Genomic DNA, 14,572 nt, shown 5'->3' on the forward strand with positions numbered 1-14,572 from the left:
GGGAAAAGTCCACAGTGGCAAGCTGCTATTCTAAAGGACTCCTTTACTTTGGCAACTCACCTTAAGCTGCTCAGCACTAAAGCTCTAAAATGCTCTTCCTCCACCACCTGGTTTCAATCTCTTTCTCACCCGGGGAGTAACTGGGGGCAAGTTACTGTTGGTGGTGTATAGGTGCAGTTTGCTGTGGAAAGGTGAAAGATTGTGATTCTACTGTCATTTCTTCTCCTCTGACACCTAGCACTCAATGCCACTGATAATGAATAGGGACAACACCAACTCAATAAGAAGTGCCCAGCACTGAAATAAGCCATTCAACCTATTCTGATCACAAGCCTTCCGTTTATGATAATCCAACATTAATGCCATTTTCATTATTTCCACATTATCATCTCCCCTGTCCCACTAGGACCTACCACTCATCTACCTAGGACAAAGGTACAGTGGCCTATTAACCTACTGACCTACATGCCTTGTGGATGTGGGATGGAAGCAGGGCGTACAGAGAAAACTACAAACACAGGAAGAATGAGCAACTCTATACAGACAGGACACGAGGTCAGTCAGAATTGCACAGAGAGCATTGCCATTGCAAGTTCCATGAGGAAAGAGTTTAAAATGGGCCCAATGCACTTTATACTATGCTGTCCCAAAGGGAAGGACACAGATTTATTCCAACAGCACGGACAGGTGATGGCAAGGAAATATCAGAAGCAGAGTGAACTGCTACACCCTCCCTAGTGATTCACTGAAGAGCCATTGCCAGAGACCTACTCCATCTTAAACTCAATGAAGTGAGATCTAAACAAAAAATTTAAAAATCATAATGAAGCTATTCATTGTTTAACTAAACTAATGCCCTGCACCAGTTTGAACTGGCACACATCTATATTACCATGAAGAATGGGCATACAACATGACTTTGGCATTTGTTGATACACAAAACAAGAAACACCAAAACAACACAATCCACCCTTTACCTTCATGTTCGAAGTCTGCACTTTTTATATTTATTAATAACCTTCATTTTATATGGAACAGTATAAGAAATGAAAATATTTATGGGTTTTATGGTTCTAGTTGTGGTCCACAGTTTCATAAGATAGGTGGTCAAATCTCTGCATGTTAATAAGTCTTACAATAGGAGTGGTCAGTATTGGTTCCATAACTGGTGTAAACCAATAGCAAATTAAGTGTCTGGTACATACATTCTGGAAAACAAGCTTGAATATATTGCCAACTTCCTAAAGACTGCAATAAAACCAATATTGGAAGTTAGCTTTCATTCTCTCCTTTCTTGCAATAATGTTGGGCGTTGGATATTAGAATGGTTGGTTATATGTGTAAACAATTACTAAATAACAGGATGGAGACAAAGCAATTCTGTTTTAAAATCCACACAAATCGATTGCTACACATTTTACCAAATAAAGCCATAGAAAAATGTAGTTTAGCAAATCTAAAATATTTCTAATTCTAGTCTTAAGGTTTATGAAGCAATTGTAATCTTTAGATTAATAGCACTAGCAATATCCATCTGTGGCAGATATGTTATATGCTACATTGTTCATGTTAACCCATGGATTCTGTTTCACCGAACTAAGCCACATAGGGGATGAAACACAGATATTATAGTTTCATTCCATGATTTTGCAGCTCCCCCTCCCCTTGACAGCTAATTTCTCCACTGCAGTATTTTTACTCTTACCTGCAGTCAGCACTTTGAATACCATAAAAATCTGTATATGTGGCCGGATCCCATTCTCACCAGTTTGGTTGACAGAAAAGTGTTTTGTTTAAAAATCTCTCCCCCATAGAACATCTGCATTACTGTTTCAGAAACTTTTCCGTCTGAGCTTCAACTCAGACCACACCTAATAGCACTTGGCAATAGCAGCTGTAGCTTCATGTTATCTGGAAAGAGTCCAACTGAAAAATTTCACTGTAACAGAAGACAGGTCATGCAAGGCTAGTGAAAAGGAAACGTTTCCAATTCATTGAATCTGGAGCCACATTAAGGCCAAGACTGCTATGGTCCATTATTGTCACGACAGCTGGAGTTTTCGTCTGTATGTCTAAGTGCCCAGAGACCCCAAACCATTTCAGAACCACACCAAACACAGAAATTAACTTAGATCTATCACATTCAGAGAACAGTTAGGCACAATGTTAGAAAAACGTTAATTGTAAATCCCCTACCCAATTACTTTCAAAAATCCACAATAGTTTAAAAATAATTCAATTGGCATTTATTGCAAATTAACAGTCTGAACTACAAGCCAACAGCACATGCAGCAACTATCAATGTAGCTGTAGTACACTATTGTATTCACAGTATCTTAGCATGACTATAATACAGATTTTTTAAATAGATCTATAGTGTGCATACATAATCAGGTATTTTGTACTGATGCAAATATCATCTCCCATTGTCATCTCATTAACCCATTCACAAATTGCTTACTTAAGATATTTGTTGCTTTCTTTCAAGAATTTGGCCTACACATGCCCACAAGTGTGTGTAGTATATTAAGACCAACAGATGCTTCAAGAATTATTGATTCCATGTACCAATTTTATTTATATAGAAATACTTAAAAAAACATGAAGTAGCACCATTACTTAAGTTTTACCTTTATTATGTAGAACTTTAAATGTCAGAAAAATAAAACTCTTGATACAATTTCAATTCTTGTCTCAGCAAATATAATATTAGTATTTGACCATGAGGTTAAAGGCCCTTTATCATAAAATAAAATATATTTCGTTTTTAAACTTTGCTCAATAAAGTACATTTACGATCAAGTAACTTCACCTACATATACATAAACAAGTGGTAAACAAATGTATTAAAATAGAAATACTAAAAACTATAGTGGTGCAACAGAATCTGTAATTTTTCACTGGATTCTACTTATACAAATGTTAGAAAGCTTAACTGTTTCCTTTCATTGATTTTTGCTACTTTATAATTTCATTTTCGTAATAATATAGAATAAAATATGTTTTATATCATTGACTAGAAAATATGCTGGGTGAAGCGGGTTTATTTTAAAAGTCTCTTTCACTTTTTTTTTTGCAGAACCTCCTTCCCTCCTGAATACTGCTCGGTGTGGTCTCACAGTCAGGCAACAGTATTGTGTGATTATTAACAAAACCATACAGTGTTCGTGGTGCCCTAGTTAAAAGGCCATTCGAAAATAAAAAGTTTTTTAACCCAGCTACAAAAAAGTTTCACTGAAATTAAATTAAAATACTTGTAAACATCTGCCATACGAAATATAATTTTTCAAGTCAAAAAAGAATAAAATACTTCAATCTGTAATGCAATTCTGCTTTAGAATTCTCTTAAACCTGCGGATTTCACATAATAAACGCGATATGTTTGATGATGTAGGTTTTTTTGCTAACTTTTCAGGATGCGGTATTACAAAGGAGTATTTTGTTTGCATTTTAAGAAAATATACGTATAGCCTGAGTAACAGCTTTGCGACACACGGGGCATTCGGGCTGGTTGTTCTCACAGATGCGGTTTGCACAATCCATGCAGAAGAGATTGTGTCCGCAGGGGACCAGGGCGGCGATCACCTCGCTCTCCAAGCACATCAGGCAGTCGCGGCTGCCTTTCCTCCTCATACTGGAGGACGAGGAGGACGAAGATGAGGATGAGGAAGAGGAGCAAGAACCGCCAGCTTCGGCGAGGACCCCGCCAGCGAGGTGGGCGCCAGGCAGCATCCCGCCAGCGCCGGGTCCTCCGCCCGCCGGGAAGGGTACCAGACCGATGGGTGAAGCGACTCCGCTGAGCGGGTCGCTGCGCACCCGACGGGCCAGCGGGTGGTGGTCGGGGCCGCCGTTAGCTTGCAGCGGAGGAGGTGGGGGTGGAGGCGGCGGAGGAGGGGGAGGGGAGAGCCGGGGAGGGCCTCCTCCGTTAGCTCTCCGCTGCTGCTGCTGCTGGCTGGACGATGCCCCGTTGTTGGAGGCGGTGGCGGCGGGTGGGTAGACCCCGTTAGTAGTGGCGGCGGCGGACGGCCGCTCGTACTGGGACCACAGGATGGCGGAGGCGGGGGGAGCGGGCGCCGGGTCGAAGCTGGGCGACTCGAAGCCCAAGTCGCGCTCGGCTTCGGCGGCAGGGAGCGAGTCGCTGTAAGCGAAGCCGTTGGCGTGGCCGCCGTTGACGGAGAAGTGGGCGGCGGGCGGACTGTAGTCGGCTAGGCGGCCGGCCGTCCCGAAGTAGGAGTCGGTGGAGGCACTGCCCAGCGAGCTGGAGCTGTCATTGCGGTAGCTGCAGAAGGGTTTGCGGCCCGGAGTCGGCTTGCTCCACAGGCTGCCCGCTCCGTTCAGTTCAAAGCCCACGTCGGTGCCGTTAGCGTGGAAATCGTTGTCGTCGGTCAGTTCGATCAGACCGCCAGTCCTCATGGCAATGTGAGCCTCGATCTCTTCCCGGGCCCGGTCCACATTTTCGGGCATGCCGGTCACTTCGAAAACGGGCTCCTTATCTCGGCTCGGAGTGACGATGTAGGTGTGGGTCTGCTGCTGGATGCGTTTGATGGTCGCCCCCTTCGGCCCAACCACTAGCCCTACCACTCGGTAAGGCACCCGCACTTGGATGGTGGTCTGACCTGGGAGGTTGGGCGGCCCCGGCGCCGCGCCGTTTAGCGCCGTGTTCTTGTTGCGAGACGCTCGGATCATGGAGAAGTGCTCGGCCGCTGAGATGATCTCTCGCCTGGCCATGGCCACATCCTCTTTGCGGCCGGTCACGACGAACACTGGCTCCTCCCCTCGCACTGGGGTCTTGATGTAGGTGTTGGTCTTCGCCCGCAAAGCTTTGATTTTGCAACCTTTAGAAACAATGCAGAGACAGAGACACACAAAACAAATCTTATCCTTTAGTCACCAATGCACAAAAAAAAACAGGTGGAAATAAAACCGCGACTCCGAACAGGTTGGTTTGACGCGTTTCTACCCGCACAATGCGCTCCTCTCACATATCTGTACTCTCCTTTGTCATCAGTTACTCAATTACTCAAGGAAAGGGGGTGGGGGAGAGAGTTCGAGCCAACAGTCCGAAAACAGTGTACAAGATTTCCGCTGCAAACATTACTCCCTCACTCTTTCACAGGTCTAAACCGAGCAGTGCCGTGTCTTTTTTTCTCTCGGTGTGCTCCCAAATACAAAAGACTGCATGCGAGACACAGGGTAAGGACCTTTACAGTTTGCAAGGCGTAGAGAGTGTAGCATGGAATTGTGTGCATCATAGATGCACGGTGAAGGTGCAGTATAGACTGTAATTAGTGAGGATATAGTATATATATAACAGTCAGACTTTGATGCATGATGTAAGGCGATATTCTATAGGGTGCAAAGTAATAGATGCACAGCGTAGAGATACATTGTAACAGGATGGAGATAAAGTAGATACAGTACAAACAGATAGATTGTATCAAGACCATGCAAAGCAACTCTACTTCACGTAATATAGAGAGACAATGTATTCAATCAGCATCAAAGCCAAAATGCAATATTTTACTCATAAGGGAGGGGTGGGGACACGGACCCCGCTCCTTGTTACCTTGTCTCCCCACGATCTCTGCTACATGCTCCGAGCTCGGCACGGGTACACACTCGGTCATGTTGACGCTCTTTTTCCTCGGCTCGTTGTCGTAAATAGAGCTATCGTCGTTGTCCAGACCCAGCAGCGAGAGCTGATCCAGGGCGATCTGCAGCGCTCTCTGGTCATCCAGCGTCTCTCCGCCGCCGCCGTTGTTGTTGCTGCCGCCGGGGTTCCGCTCCATGTCGGCAAAAAGCGAGCTCGGCATCTTTTATTAAAGGGGAGAGAGAGGGAGAGAGAGAGAGAGAGAGGGGGGAAGACAGAACAGAGGCTGAGCCCGAGAGAAGCAGGAAGGAATCAGACAAAAGCAAAAGGGAGGGGAGGGTATAGGGAGAGAAAGAGAGAGAGAGAGGGAGGGGTGGGGGTAGTGAAGGAGGAGGGGGTGGGGAGGGAAGGAGAGAGACAGAGCAAAAGCTGGAGTGGGATCGAATGAGCGTAGGAGAGGCAGCCGGGAGCGAGGCCGAGCCGTGGCCGGCTCCTGGGACGCGGTGTGACGCCGCGGCCGCCGCCTCCCCCCACTTCCTTTGTGTTGTGGGTACACGGGGCCAGCGGGAGGAGGAGCCGGGGAGGAGGCAGCCAGCGATCGCGGCGCGGTGGCACCCACAGCCGGTCTGTGGAGGTGGCCGGGGTTTCTTTGTGTTAATTTTTAGCTGCAGCCCCCACCCACCCACCCCTCCCCGGGCAGCCGGCGGCAGTGCTCGGCTCCGCACGGCAGGCTGGCTGACTGGCTCCCCTCCCCTCCCTTCTCTCTCTGTAGGGGCCGGCTGGCTCCCTCGCCCGCCTGCCCGCTTTCAGCACCGTCTCACCGCGTCTTCCTCCAGCCTCAGCCCCGGCAGCGCTGCCGAGCAGTGCGGCCCCATGACATCAGGCACACACGGCGGGGTCGGCGGGCAGAGGTTAAGCGGCGCGCCGCCTCATTGGCCCTTTTCTGTGCCGGAGAGGGAGGGAGGGAGCCAAGGCACCGCGAGTGAATGGGATCCTCCTTCAATCCCACCTCCCCCCCCCCCCCCACCCCCGCGGCTGCTCCCGTTTACTACTCTTGAACAATGAAACAATGCGACCTGCAGCATGGAGACGTTTATTTTCATTCAGAGCAGCTGTTGGGAATATATTTAAAAACAATCTGAAAGGTTTTCTTGTCACTTAGGCTCCAATAATCGAGCCTTTCTCCCAATATCTTGATTTACTGACACGAGTGGTCAGGATATTCTCATTGAGAAATCATCAAATCGCTCTCATCGGCCACAGAGAGTGTAATAAATAGCTGTAAATTTAATTATCACAAGCACCCTGTCAAGGTAAAATATAAATCTCAGTGAAATTTCTGATCTGGCTGATAGTCGATTGATAGGCATCTCGTACCTACCAGGGTGCAGACAAATTATCACTGCATGCTGTTGCTGTTTCTGATATTGATGATCCAGCCCACTATCATACGATAGCTGCAAATAAGAACAATGGGCGTTATAATTTTACCGGGGTGTTATGCGATTATTTAATGACTGACTTATTGTCTTGGAGGTAGTTTTTTTGTGTGTGAGAAAGTTGAGCGGTGCCAATTGAAATCCAGGAGAAACGCCAAGATATATTCCGTATCCGCCTAACTCATGTCCACAGCTAAAGCAGGTAGCCCCTCGCTCCGAATCTCAAGCCCAAGCGTGGCTTTGTTGCAATTGTTATTACGTTCGGCGACGTTGCAGTCGGGTTTTTTTTTGTGTGGGGTGGAGAAGTGCTGCGTATTATTGATTGTACAATTGGAAATAATAAACCATCAACCAAATCAAATGCAAAAGAAAACTTTTGTCAGTTATCGAAAAGAATGTCGCCTTATATTTTAAAGTCAAGCGGGCTATGCAATTGCAGTTACGTCAGAACCAGCTCCGCGAGTTAGCTAATTGCAAATCCAATCTCCCTCCCCCAACGCCTTCACACACAATAGAGAATATGTTTAAAATAGTGTGTGATGGTTGGGAATTTGCGGTTCTTTACCATTCCAATACATCTCGCCGGTAGGATTCCTGAACAATGAAAAGGACTGTGACAGTCACAGCTCTATAATTACAATATATACTAATATTACTGTTAACATCAGTCGCATGCTGTCATTCCAGTTGCCGGGGAGGCATGGCGGGATTAATTCTCTTTCTAGTCTCTTGCATATAAACGAAGCATCGTATTCATGTGTCCAGGAGGGCCGGGTTTACGATCACACTTGGTATCAAATAATAATAATCGGGCACAGATGAACTGGGCAGGTAAACACACCCATTTCCGCCCAGTGTTTACTCATTCTTGTTATCTCTACATTTTCATTTCCACTGAGATTACGGGAGTGGTTAATTCAATGACGATTAAGTAACCACGGGCGGGAAAGAAATCTGTCTAATTTGTTTTATTTATATCTACACCAATTACCAGAGAATAAAGCTTGCAACATAAGTGTTATACATACCTGGTTTATATCCACGTTTTACTGTGTGTTAATGAAATTGCAGTAACCATGCTTTAGCAGTTAATCTGGTTGCAGCGGTATCCCGTATATAATTATAATCAGACAATCAAAAATTTGCACCCTTTGAAATGTAATATCCTTAACATAGCGTAATCAAAGAGAATCATGAAATCAAGCATTCAGGGTGTCTAGTAATATAATTAAAGGCAAGAGTTTTCAATACAAATATTTTCATAAAAATGCTGCGCGACAACTGAAAGCGGAGGGGAGGAACACGTCATTTAAAACCGGTAACAGCCACTCACAGGACAGAATTCCATAATACTCGAGTTTTCATTCTGATTTGAAGAAAAGGCTATTTGTGGAAGTGAGGCTCGGGAGGGAGACAAAGACGCTGCTGCTCGGTGCGAAATCACTGGGACGGAAAGTGGCAGCGCTACCGCACAATGCTTATGTTAATATAGACTGCTTCAAAACCCCTCAAAGGGGAAGCTTTTGTCCATATCCCTCTGCCTGTCTAGTTAACATAATCACATTAACCTTATAACACGTTAACTGCGTTAGTGTCTTAAATTATTTCCTCGACATACTCCTTTAGCAAGCAGCTTATTTGCATCATATGCTGGCCTTCATCTGCAGGCTGAGCGAAGTCCTTGTCGCTATTTTGAATTTATCCGGCGATGTTTAAAACGCGGAGATAAATACTGTGGCACTCAGATGTTTTTTTTTGAGGTCCTCCTGGGTTGAAAGCTGATTGTGACTCCTGTTAATGTACGAACCCCAGACAATGCGGCGCACCCTGCGAGATGAAGCAGGACCAAAAGTCAATTGTGTCCCACAGATGATACACCTTTGCTATGACTCCCCAGAGCTCCCTGGTGCAAGGGGAAGGAAATACGACTCTGTATAAACTGGCGTTATAACGCAGTCTCAGCATTAGGGCAAGTTAATGTAGGGTGCTTCATGTAGAGGATATGTGTTCACTGTTCGTTTGATTGTCAAACACCGTGGGATCTGAAAAGAAATTCACGCCTTGTGTTGAAAAACACAATGCAAATTTTTTTACACGTCAGGAATAAAGACGGGCGTGTATTTTCTTCCCTCTAGAGTGCAATTACTCTGTCTATTTTCCTGATTTTATTTACGCTTATATCCGTGTTCAGAAAGGGATAAAGCATGCACTACACGCCAAACAATGAACCCCACACCGAATCTGCAACGTGCTGAAGTCGGGGGCAAACTGCTTTGTCGCCTCCTTTTAAACATGCGTGCTGAATATTTATCTCGGCCGACCAATAACATTTGACAACACATACTACCGTGCATATTATAGGAGCAAATTTAACAGGCATTAGCCATTGGTTTGAGTTATGTCTTGTTAATAATAATTATTCACGCCCATTCCGTGTCCTACATGATTCTTCTTGTGGTCAGTTAAACAATTCAAAACTTTACAAAAAAAAACCGTTTTCCTGAGCTACTTTTATAAAGAAGGCGGAATACCACGAAACATTTAATCGTATCGAAAATATTTCTGCATTTAATTTAAGAACGCCTACTGTGGGTCTGAACAAAAGCGACCTGGCTGATTCTAAGCGCATTCTCAGAGTGGTTCACTGCTGGCTTCGGGTGCATTATATTTGGTTGGAGAGACGCTTTTCTATAACAAACGGCCTGTGGTGGAATGCGTTGGAGAATGTGCAGGAAGATATGTCCTTAAAATGGTGTGGGTGAAGTTTCATACACACAGTGAGAATCTCTGCTTGCATCACCTCCCACACCATAAAATACAGATTGTACCAGGAGCTCATTCCTCTGTGGCGCTGTAAACTCAACTGTGATCTCACGTTTCTCCGTTTGCTTGTTGTAATCAAACTTGCCGGTGCAGACCATTAAAACAAGATTTTCTTGAATTATGAATTGGGAATTGAGACAGGGAAAGGTTGAATAGGTTATGGTTTTATTCCCTGAAGGGCAGGAAAATAGGAGGAATCATGTCGTAGTGTGCAGAATTATGAATCAGAATCAGGTTCATTATCACCAGCATGTGTCGTGAAATTTGTTAACTTAGCAGCAGCAGCTCAATGCAATACATCATATAGAAGAGAGAAAATAATAATAAATACATTACAGTTTACGTATATTGAATAGATTAAATATCGTGCAAAAAACAGAAATAATATATATTAAAAAGTGAGGTAGTGTTCACGGGTCCAATGTCCATTTAGGAATCAGATGGCAGAGGGGAAGAAGCTGTTCCTAAATCGCTGAGTGTGTGCCTTCAGGCTTCTGTATCTCCTACCTGATGGTAACAGTGAGAAAAGGACATGCCCTGGGTGCTGGAGGTCCTTAATAATGGACGCTGCCTTTCTGAGAAACCACTCCTTGAAGATGTTCTGGGTACTTTGTCGGCTAGTACCCAAGATGAAGCTGACTAGATTTACAACCCTCTGCAGCTTCTTTCGGTCCTATAGTCCGTTCCCCCCCCCCCGCCCCCCACACCCCCGTCCCCCACCATACCAGACAGTGATGCAGCCTGTCAGAATGCTCTTTATGGTACATCTAGTACATCTATTGAAATTTTTGAGTGTATTTGTTGACATACCAAATCTCTTAATGAATTATAGTTGCTGTCTTACCTTCTTTATAACTGCATCGATATGTTGGGACCAGGTTAGGTCCTCAGAGATCTAGACACCCAGGAACTTGAAACTGATCACTCTCTCCACTTCTGATCCCACTATAAGGATTGGTATGTGTTCCTTCGTCTTACCCTTCCTGAAGTCCAAAATCTGCTCTTTCATCTTACTGATGTTGAGTACCAGGTTGTTGGTGTGACACCACTCCACTACTCAACATATCTTCCTCCTCTCGTCACCATCTGAGATTCTACCAGCATTGGCTGTATCAACAGCAAATTTATAGATAGTATTTGAGCTATGCCTAGCCACACAGTCATGGATTTAGAGAGAGTAGAGCAGTGGGCTAAGCACACACCCCTGAGGTGCGCCAGTGTTGATCATCAGCGAAGAGGAGATGTTATCACCAATCCACGCAGATTGTGGTCTTCCTGTTAGGAAGTTGAAGATCCAGTTGCAGAGGGAGGTTCAGAGGCCCAGGTTCTGCAACTTCTCAATCAGAATTGTGGGAATGATGGTATTAAATGCTGAGCAATAGTCAATGAACAGCATCCTGACGTAGGTGTTTGTGTTGTCCAGGTGATCTAAAGCTATGTGGAGAGCCATTGAGATTGCATCTGCCATTGACCTATTGTGGTGATAGGCAAATTGCAATGGGTCCAGGTCCTTCCTGAGGCAGACGTTCAGTCTAGTCATGACCAACCTCTCAAAGCATTTCATCACTGTCGATGTGAGTGCTACTGGGTGATAGTCATTAAGGTAGCTCATATTATTCCTCTTAGGCACTATTACAATAGACAATAGACAATAGGTGCAGAAGTAGACCATTCGTAGACTATTGTGCCTTTCTGAAGCAAGTGGGAACTTCTGTCCATTGCAGTGAGAGGTTGAAAATGTCCTTGAATACTCCTGCCAGTTGGTTGGCACAGGTTTTCAGCACCTTACCAGGTACTCCATGGGATATTCTGCCTTGCAAAGGTTCACCCTCTTTAAAGACAGCCTAACACTGGCCTCTGAGACAGAGATCACAGGGTCATCAGGTGCAGCAGGGATCTTCACAGCTGTAGTTATATTCATCCTTTCAAAGTGGGCATAGAAGGTTTTGAGTTCATCTGGTAGTGAAGCATCACTGCCATTCATGCTATTGGGTTTTGCTTTGTAGGAACTAATGTCTTGCAAACCCTGCCAGAGTTGTTGTACATTCAAAGTCGCCTCCAACCTCATTTGAAACTTTCTCCACCCTTGAAATAGCCCTCCACAAATCATACCTAGTTTTTTGGTACAGGCCTAGGTCGCCAGACTTGAATGCCACAGATCTGGCCTTCGGCAGACGGCATACCTCCTGGTTCATCCACGGCTTTTGGTTTGGGAATGTACAGTAAGTCTTTGTAGGCACACACTCATCCACACAGTTTTAATGAAGTCAGTAACAACTGCAGCATACTCATCCAGATTCAAAGATGAATCCCTGAATACAAAACAGTCTATCATTTCAAAGCAGTCCTGTAAGCACTCCTGTGCTCCTCTTGTCCAGACCTTCTTGGTCCTCACTGCTGGTGCTGCAGTCTTCAGTCTCTGCCTATACTCAGGGAGTAGAAGTACAGCCAGGTGATCAGACTTCCCGAAGTGAGGGTGTGGAATAGCACGGTAGACATTCTTGGTGGTGGTGTAACAGTGGTCCAGTGTATTGTTTCCTCTAATAACAAGCTGGATGAACTCAGCAGGTCGGGCAGCATCCGTTGAATGGAGCAGTCAACATTTCGGGCTGAGACCCTTCATCAGGACTGAAGAGGGAGGGGGCAGGGGCCCTATAAAGAAGGTGGGGGGAGGGTTGGAAGGAGTGTACTTTGTGTTTACGATTCATTACCCCAGCATCTGCAGTGTACTTTTTGTTTCCTTTAGTAGTGGGTATAAATAGACTGAATGCCTGCAACCTTTCTCCCCTCAGTTTAGGTGTGACTAAAACTAGAAGCTTAGGGTGAAAGGTAAAATATTTAAGAGGAACCTGAGGGGAAACGTATTCATTCAGAGGTTGTCGCGTATGTGGAATGATCTGTCAGTGGAAGTGATAGATGCCAATTCATGAGGTTTGGATAGGTACATGGGAGGGGAGAGGTTGGGGGAGCATATAGTCATGTTGCAGGTAGGTGGGGCTATGAAATAGATCAGGTTGACATAGACTAGCTGGTTCTAAAGTCCTGTTCTGTGCTGTATCAGTCTATGAGTCTAACTTAGGACATGCAGCAAGTGACGCTGTACTTGGATAGATAGTTCAAGCTTAATTGTCATTCAATCATTCACATGAATATAGCCAAACAAAACAGTGTTCCTCTGGGGAACAAGCGCACAACAGTTATCATCACCCGCTAGTGCAGCCACAGAGAAACACAGTCTTGCTTGTCTTCCACCGAGCAAACGCTGGAGGAAATCATCGACAGGAAGGAACCCGGCACAGACTCCAGAGTGCTCACTGCGCCTCTGCTCTCTCCAACACTGCCTCCAAATTTTCCTCTCCCGGGCCGTTACAACAGGCTCGAGTTGCTGGACTAGAAGCTAAAAGTGTCGAATGTGAGCACCGCAAGTGAATGCACACGGGTGCAGCAGCATTTGTCCAATCTCCTGGAAATGGAGGAGGGAAACTGTAGACAGACTGTATGAATAGGTACTGTATATACCTTCAAGTTCTCAAAGAACAGATAACTAGACAGCTGGTAGGACTGGTGTCTCTCAGCTCCAGCAGTGCAGGTTCTGTCCTGTCTCTGTGTGGATTTGCACATTCTCTCTGTGATCACGTGGGTTTCCTCCTGGTGCTCTGATTTCCTCCCACATCCCAGAAGTTTACTGACTGCCGGTGAGAGTTAGAATCTGGGGAGAATGAAATGGGTTAGAGTAGGATCAATGGAAATGGAAGTTAATGGTTTGATTGGACATAATGGGGCAAAGGAAGCCAGTTTCTGTGTTGGGTCTCTAACGACCCTCGGATGAACAGGAGATTCTTCCCTCAAGCCTGTTTCACTGGCTGATCTATATCCTGACTTGATTAATCCATCTTTGCTCCATAGTAAATTGGCTGACAAAAATCTATTGGATTAACATTTAAAGTAACCATTGACTTGACAGTAATTGTTGTTTGTATTGAGAATTCCACATTTCTAATACATTTTGAGTACAGCTATTTCCTCACTTCATTCCTGTGAATTTAGACTCTGCATGCTTCTCCAGTCCTTAGCATTGAAAATTTCAATAACTTTTTATAATTCTTTTTTTATAATGACCTATAGCCTAAATTTCTCTCTCTCTCTCTCTCTCTCTCTCTCTCTCTCTCTCTCTCTCTCTCCTCTCTCTCTCTCTCTCTCTCTCTCTCTCTCCTCTCTCTCCTCTCTCTCTCTCTCTCTCTCTCTCTCTCTCTCTCTCTCTCTCTCTCTCTCTCTCTCCCTCACACACACGTGCACACGCAGCCCCCCCCACACACACAAACACACGCCTGGAACATAGAACAGTACATACAGAAGGTATGTACAATCTTTAACTAGTAAAGTTGACCATGGATAGTGGGTCCTGTCATTGGAACATTCCTTTTTCATTGGAAAAGTATTAGTTCTGTGTATTCTGAAAGATCCCCTATATTGTCCATACTGCATATTTTTTTAAAAACTGACCCATTAAAGGCAACACGAGTGAATCTACAGATGCTGGAAATAAATAAAAACACAAAATGCTGGCAGAACTCAGTAGGCCAGACAGCATCTATGGGAGGAGGTAGTGACGATGATTCGGGCCGAAACCCTTCATCAGGAGTGAAGTAACATGGGATGGTCAAGGGGGGATAAGAAGTGGGGGGGGGGGGGGATGAAGTAGAGAGCTGGGAAGTGATAG

At 45.1% G+C, this 14,572-nt stretch overlaps 1 protein-coding gene and 1 long non-coding RNA gene across 2 annotated transcripts; both read right to left on the minus strand.

Annotated features, from left to right (window-relative positions):
* Positions 1-2,220: 2,220 nt before the first annotated feature.
* mex3b (mex-3 RNA binding family member B) lies at positions 2,221-6,523 on the minus strand. The gene is given in 4 exon segments (XM_073033002.1): positions 2,221-4,835; positions 5,567-5,813; positions 6,412-6,504; positions 6,506-6,523. Coding segments are annotated over 4 exon segments (1,743 nt in total). The 3' UTR covers positions 2,221-3,450.
* Positions 6,524-6,664: 141 nt separating this feature from the next.
* Positions 6,665-8,927, minus strand: LOC140718818 (uncharacterized). Its single transcript, XR_012096801.1, has 2 exons — positions 8,058-8,927; positions 6,665-7,047 (listed from the first exon to the last, which is right to left on the minus strand). It is a non-coding gene; the product is annotated as an uncharacterized lncRNA (long non-coding RNA).
* Positions 8,928-14,572: the final 5,645 nt, after the last annotated feature.

Source organism: Hemitrygon akajei, chromosome 30 (assembly GCF_048418815.1).
Source record: "Hemitrygon akajei chromosome 30, sHemAka1.3, whole genome shotgun sequence".
Classification (NCBI taxonomy): Eukaryota; Metazoa; Chordata; class Chondrichthyes; order Myliobatiformes; family Dasyatidae; genus Hemitrygon; species Hemitrygon akajei.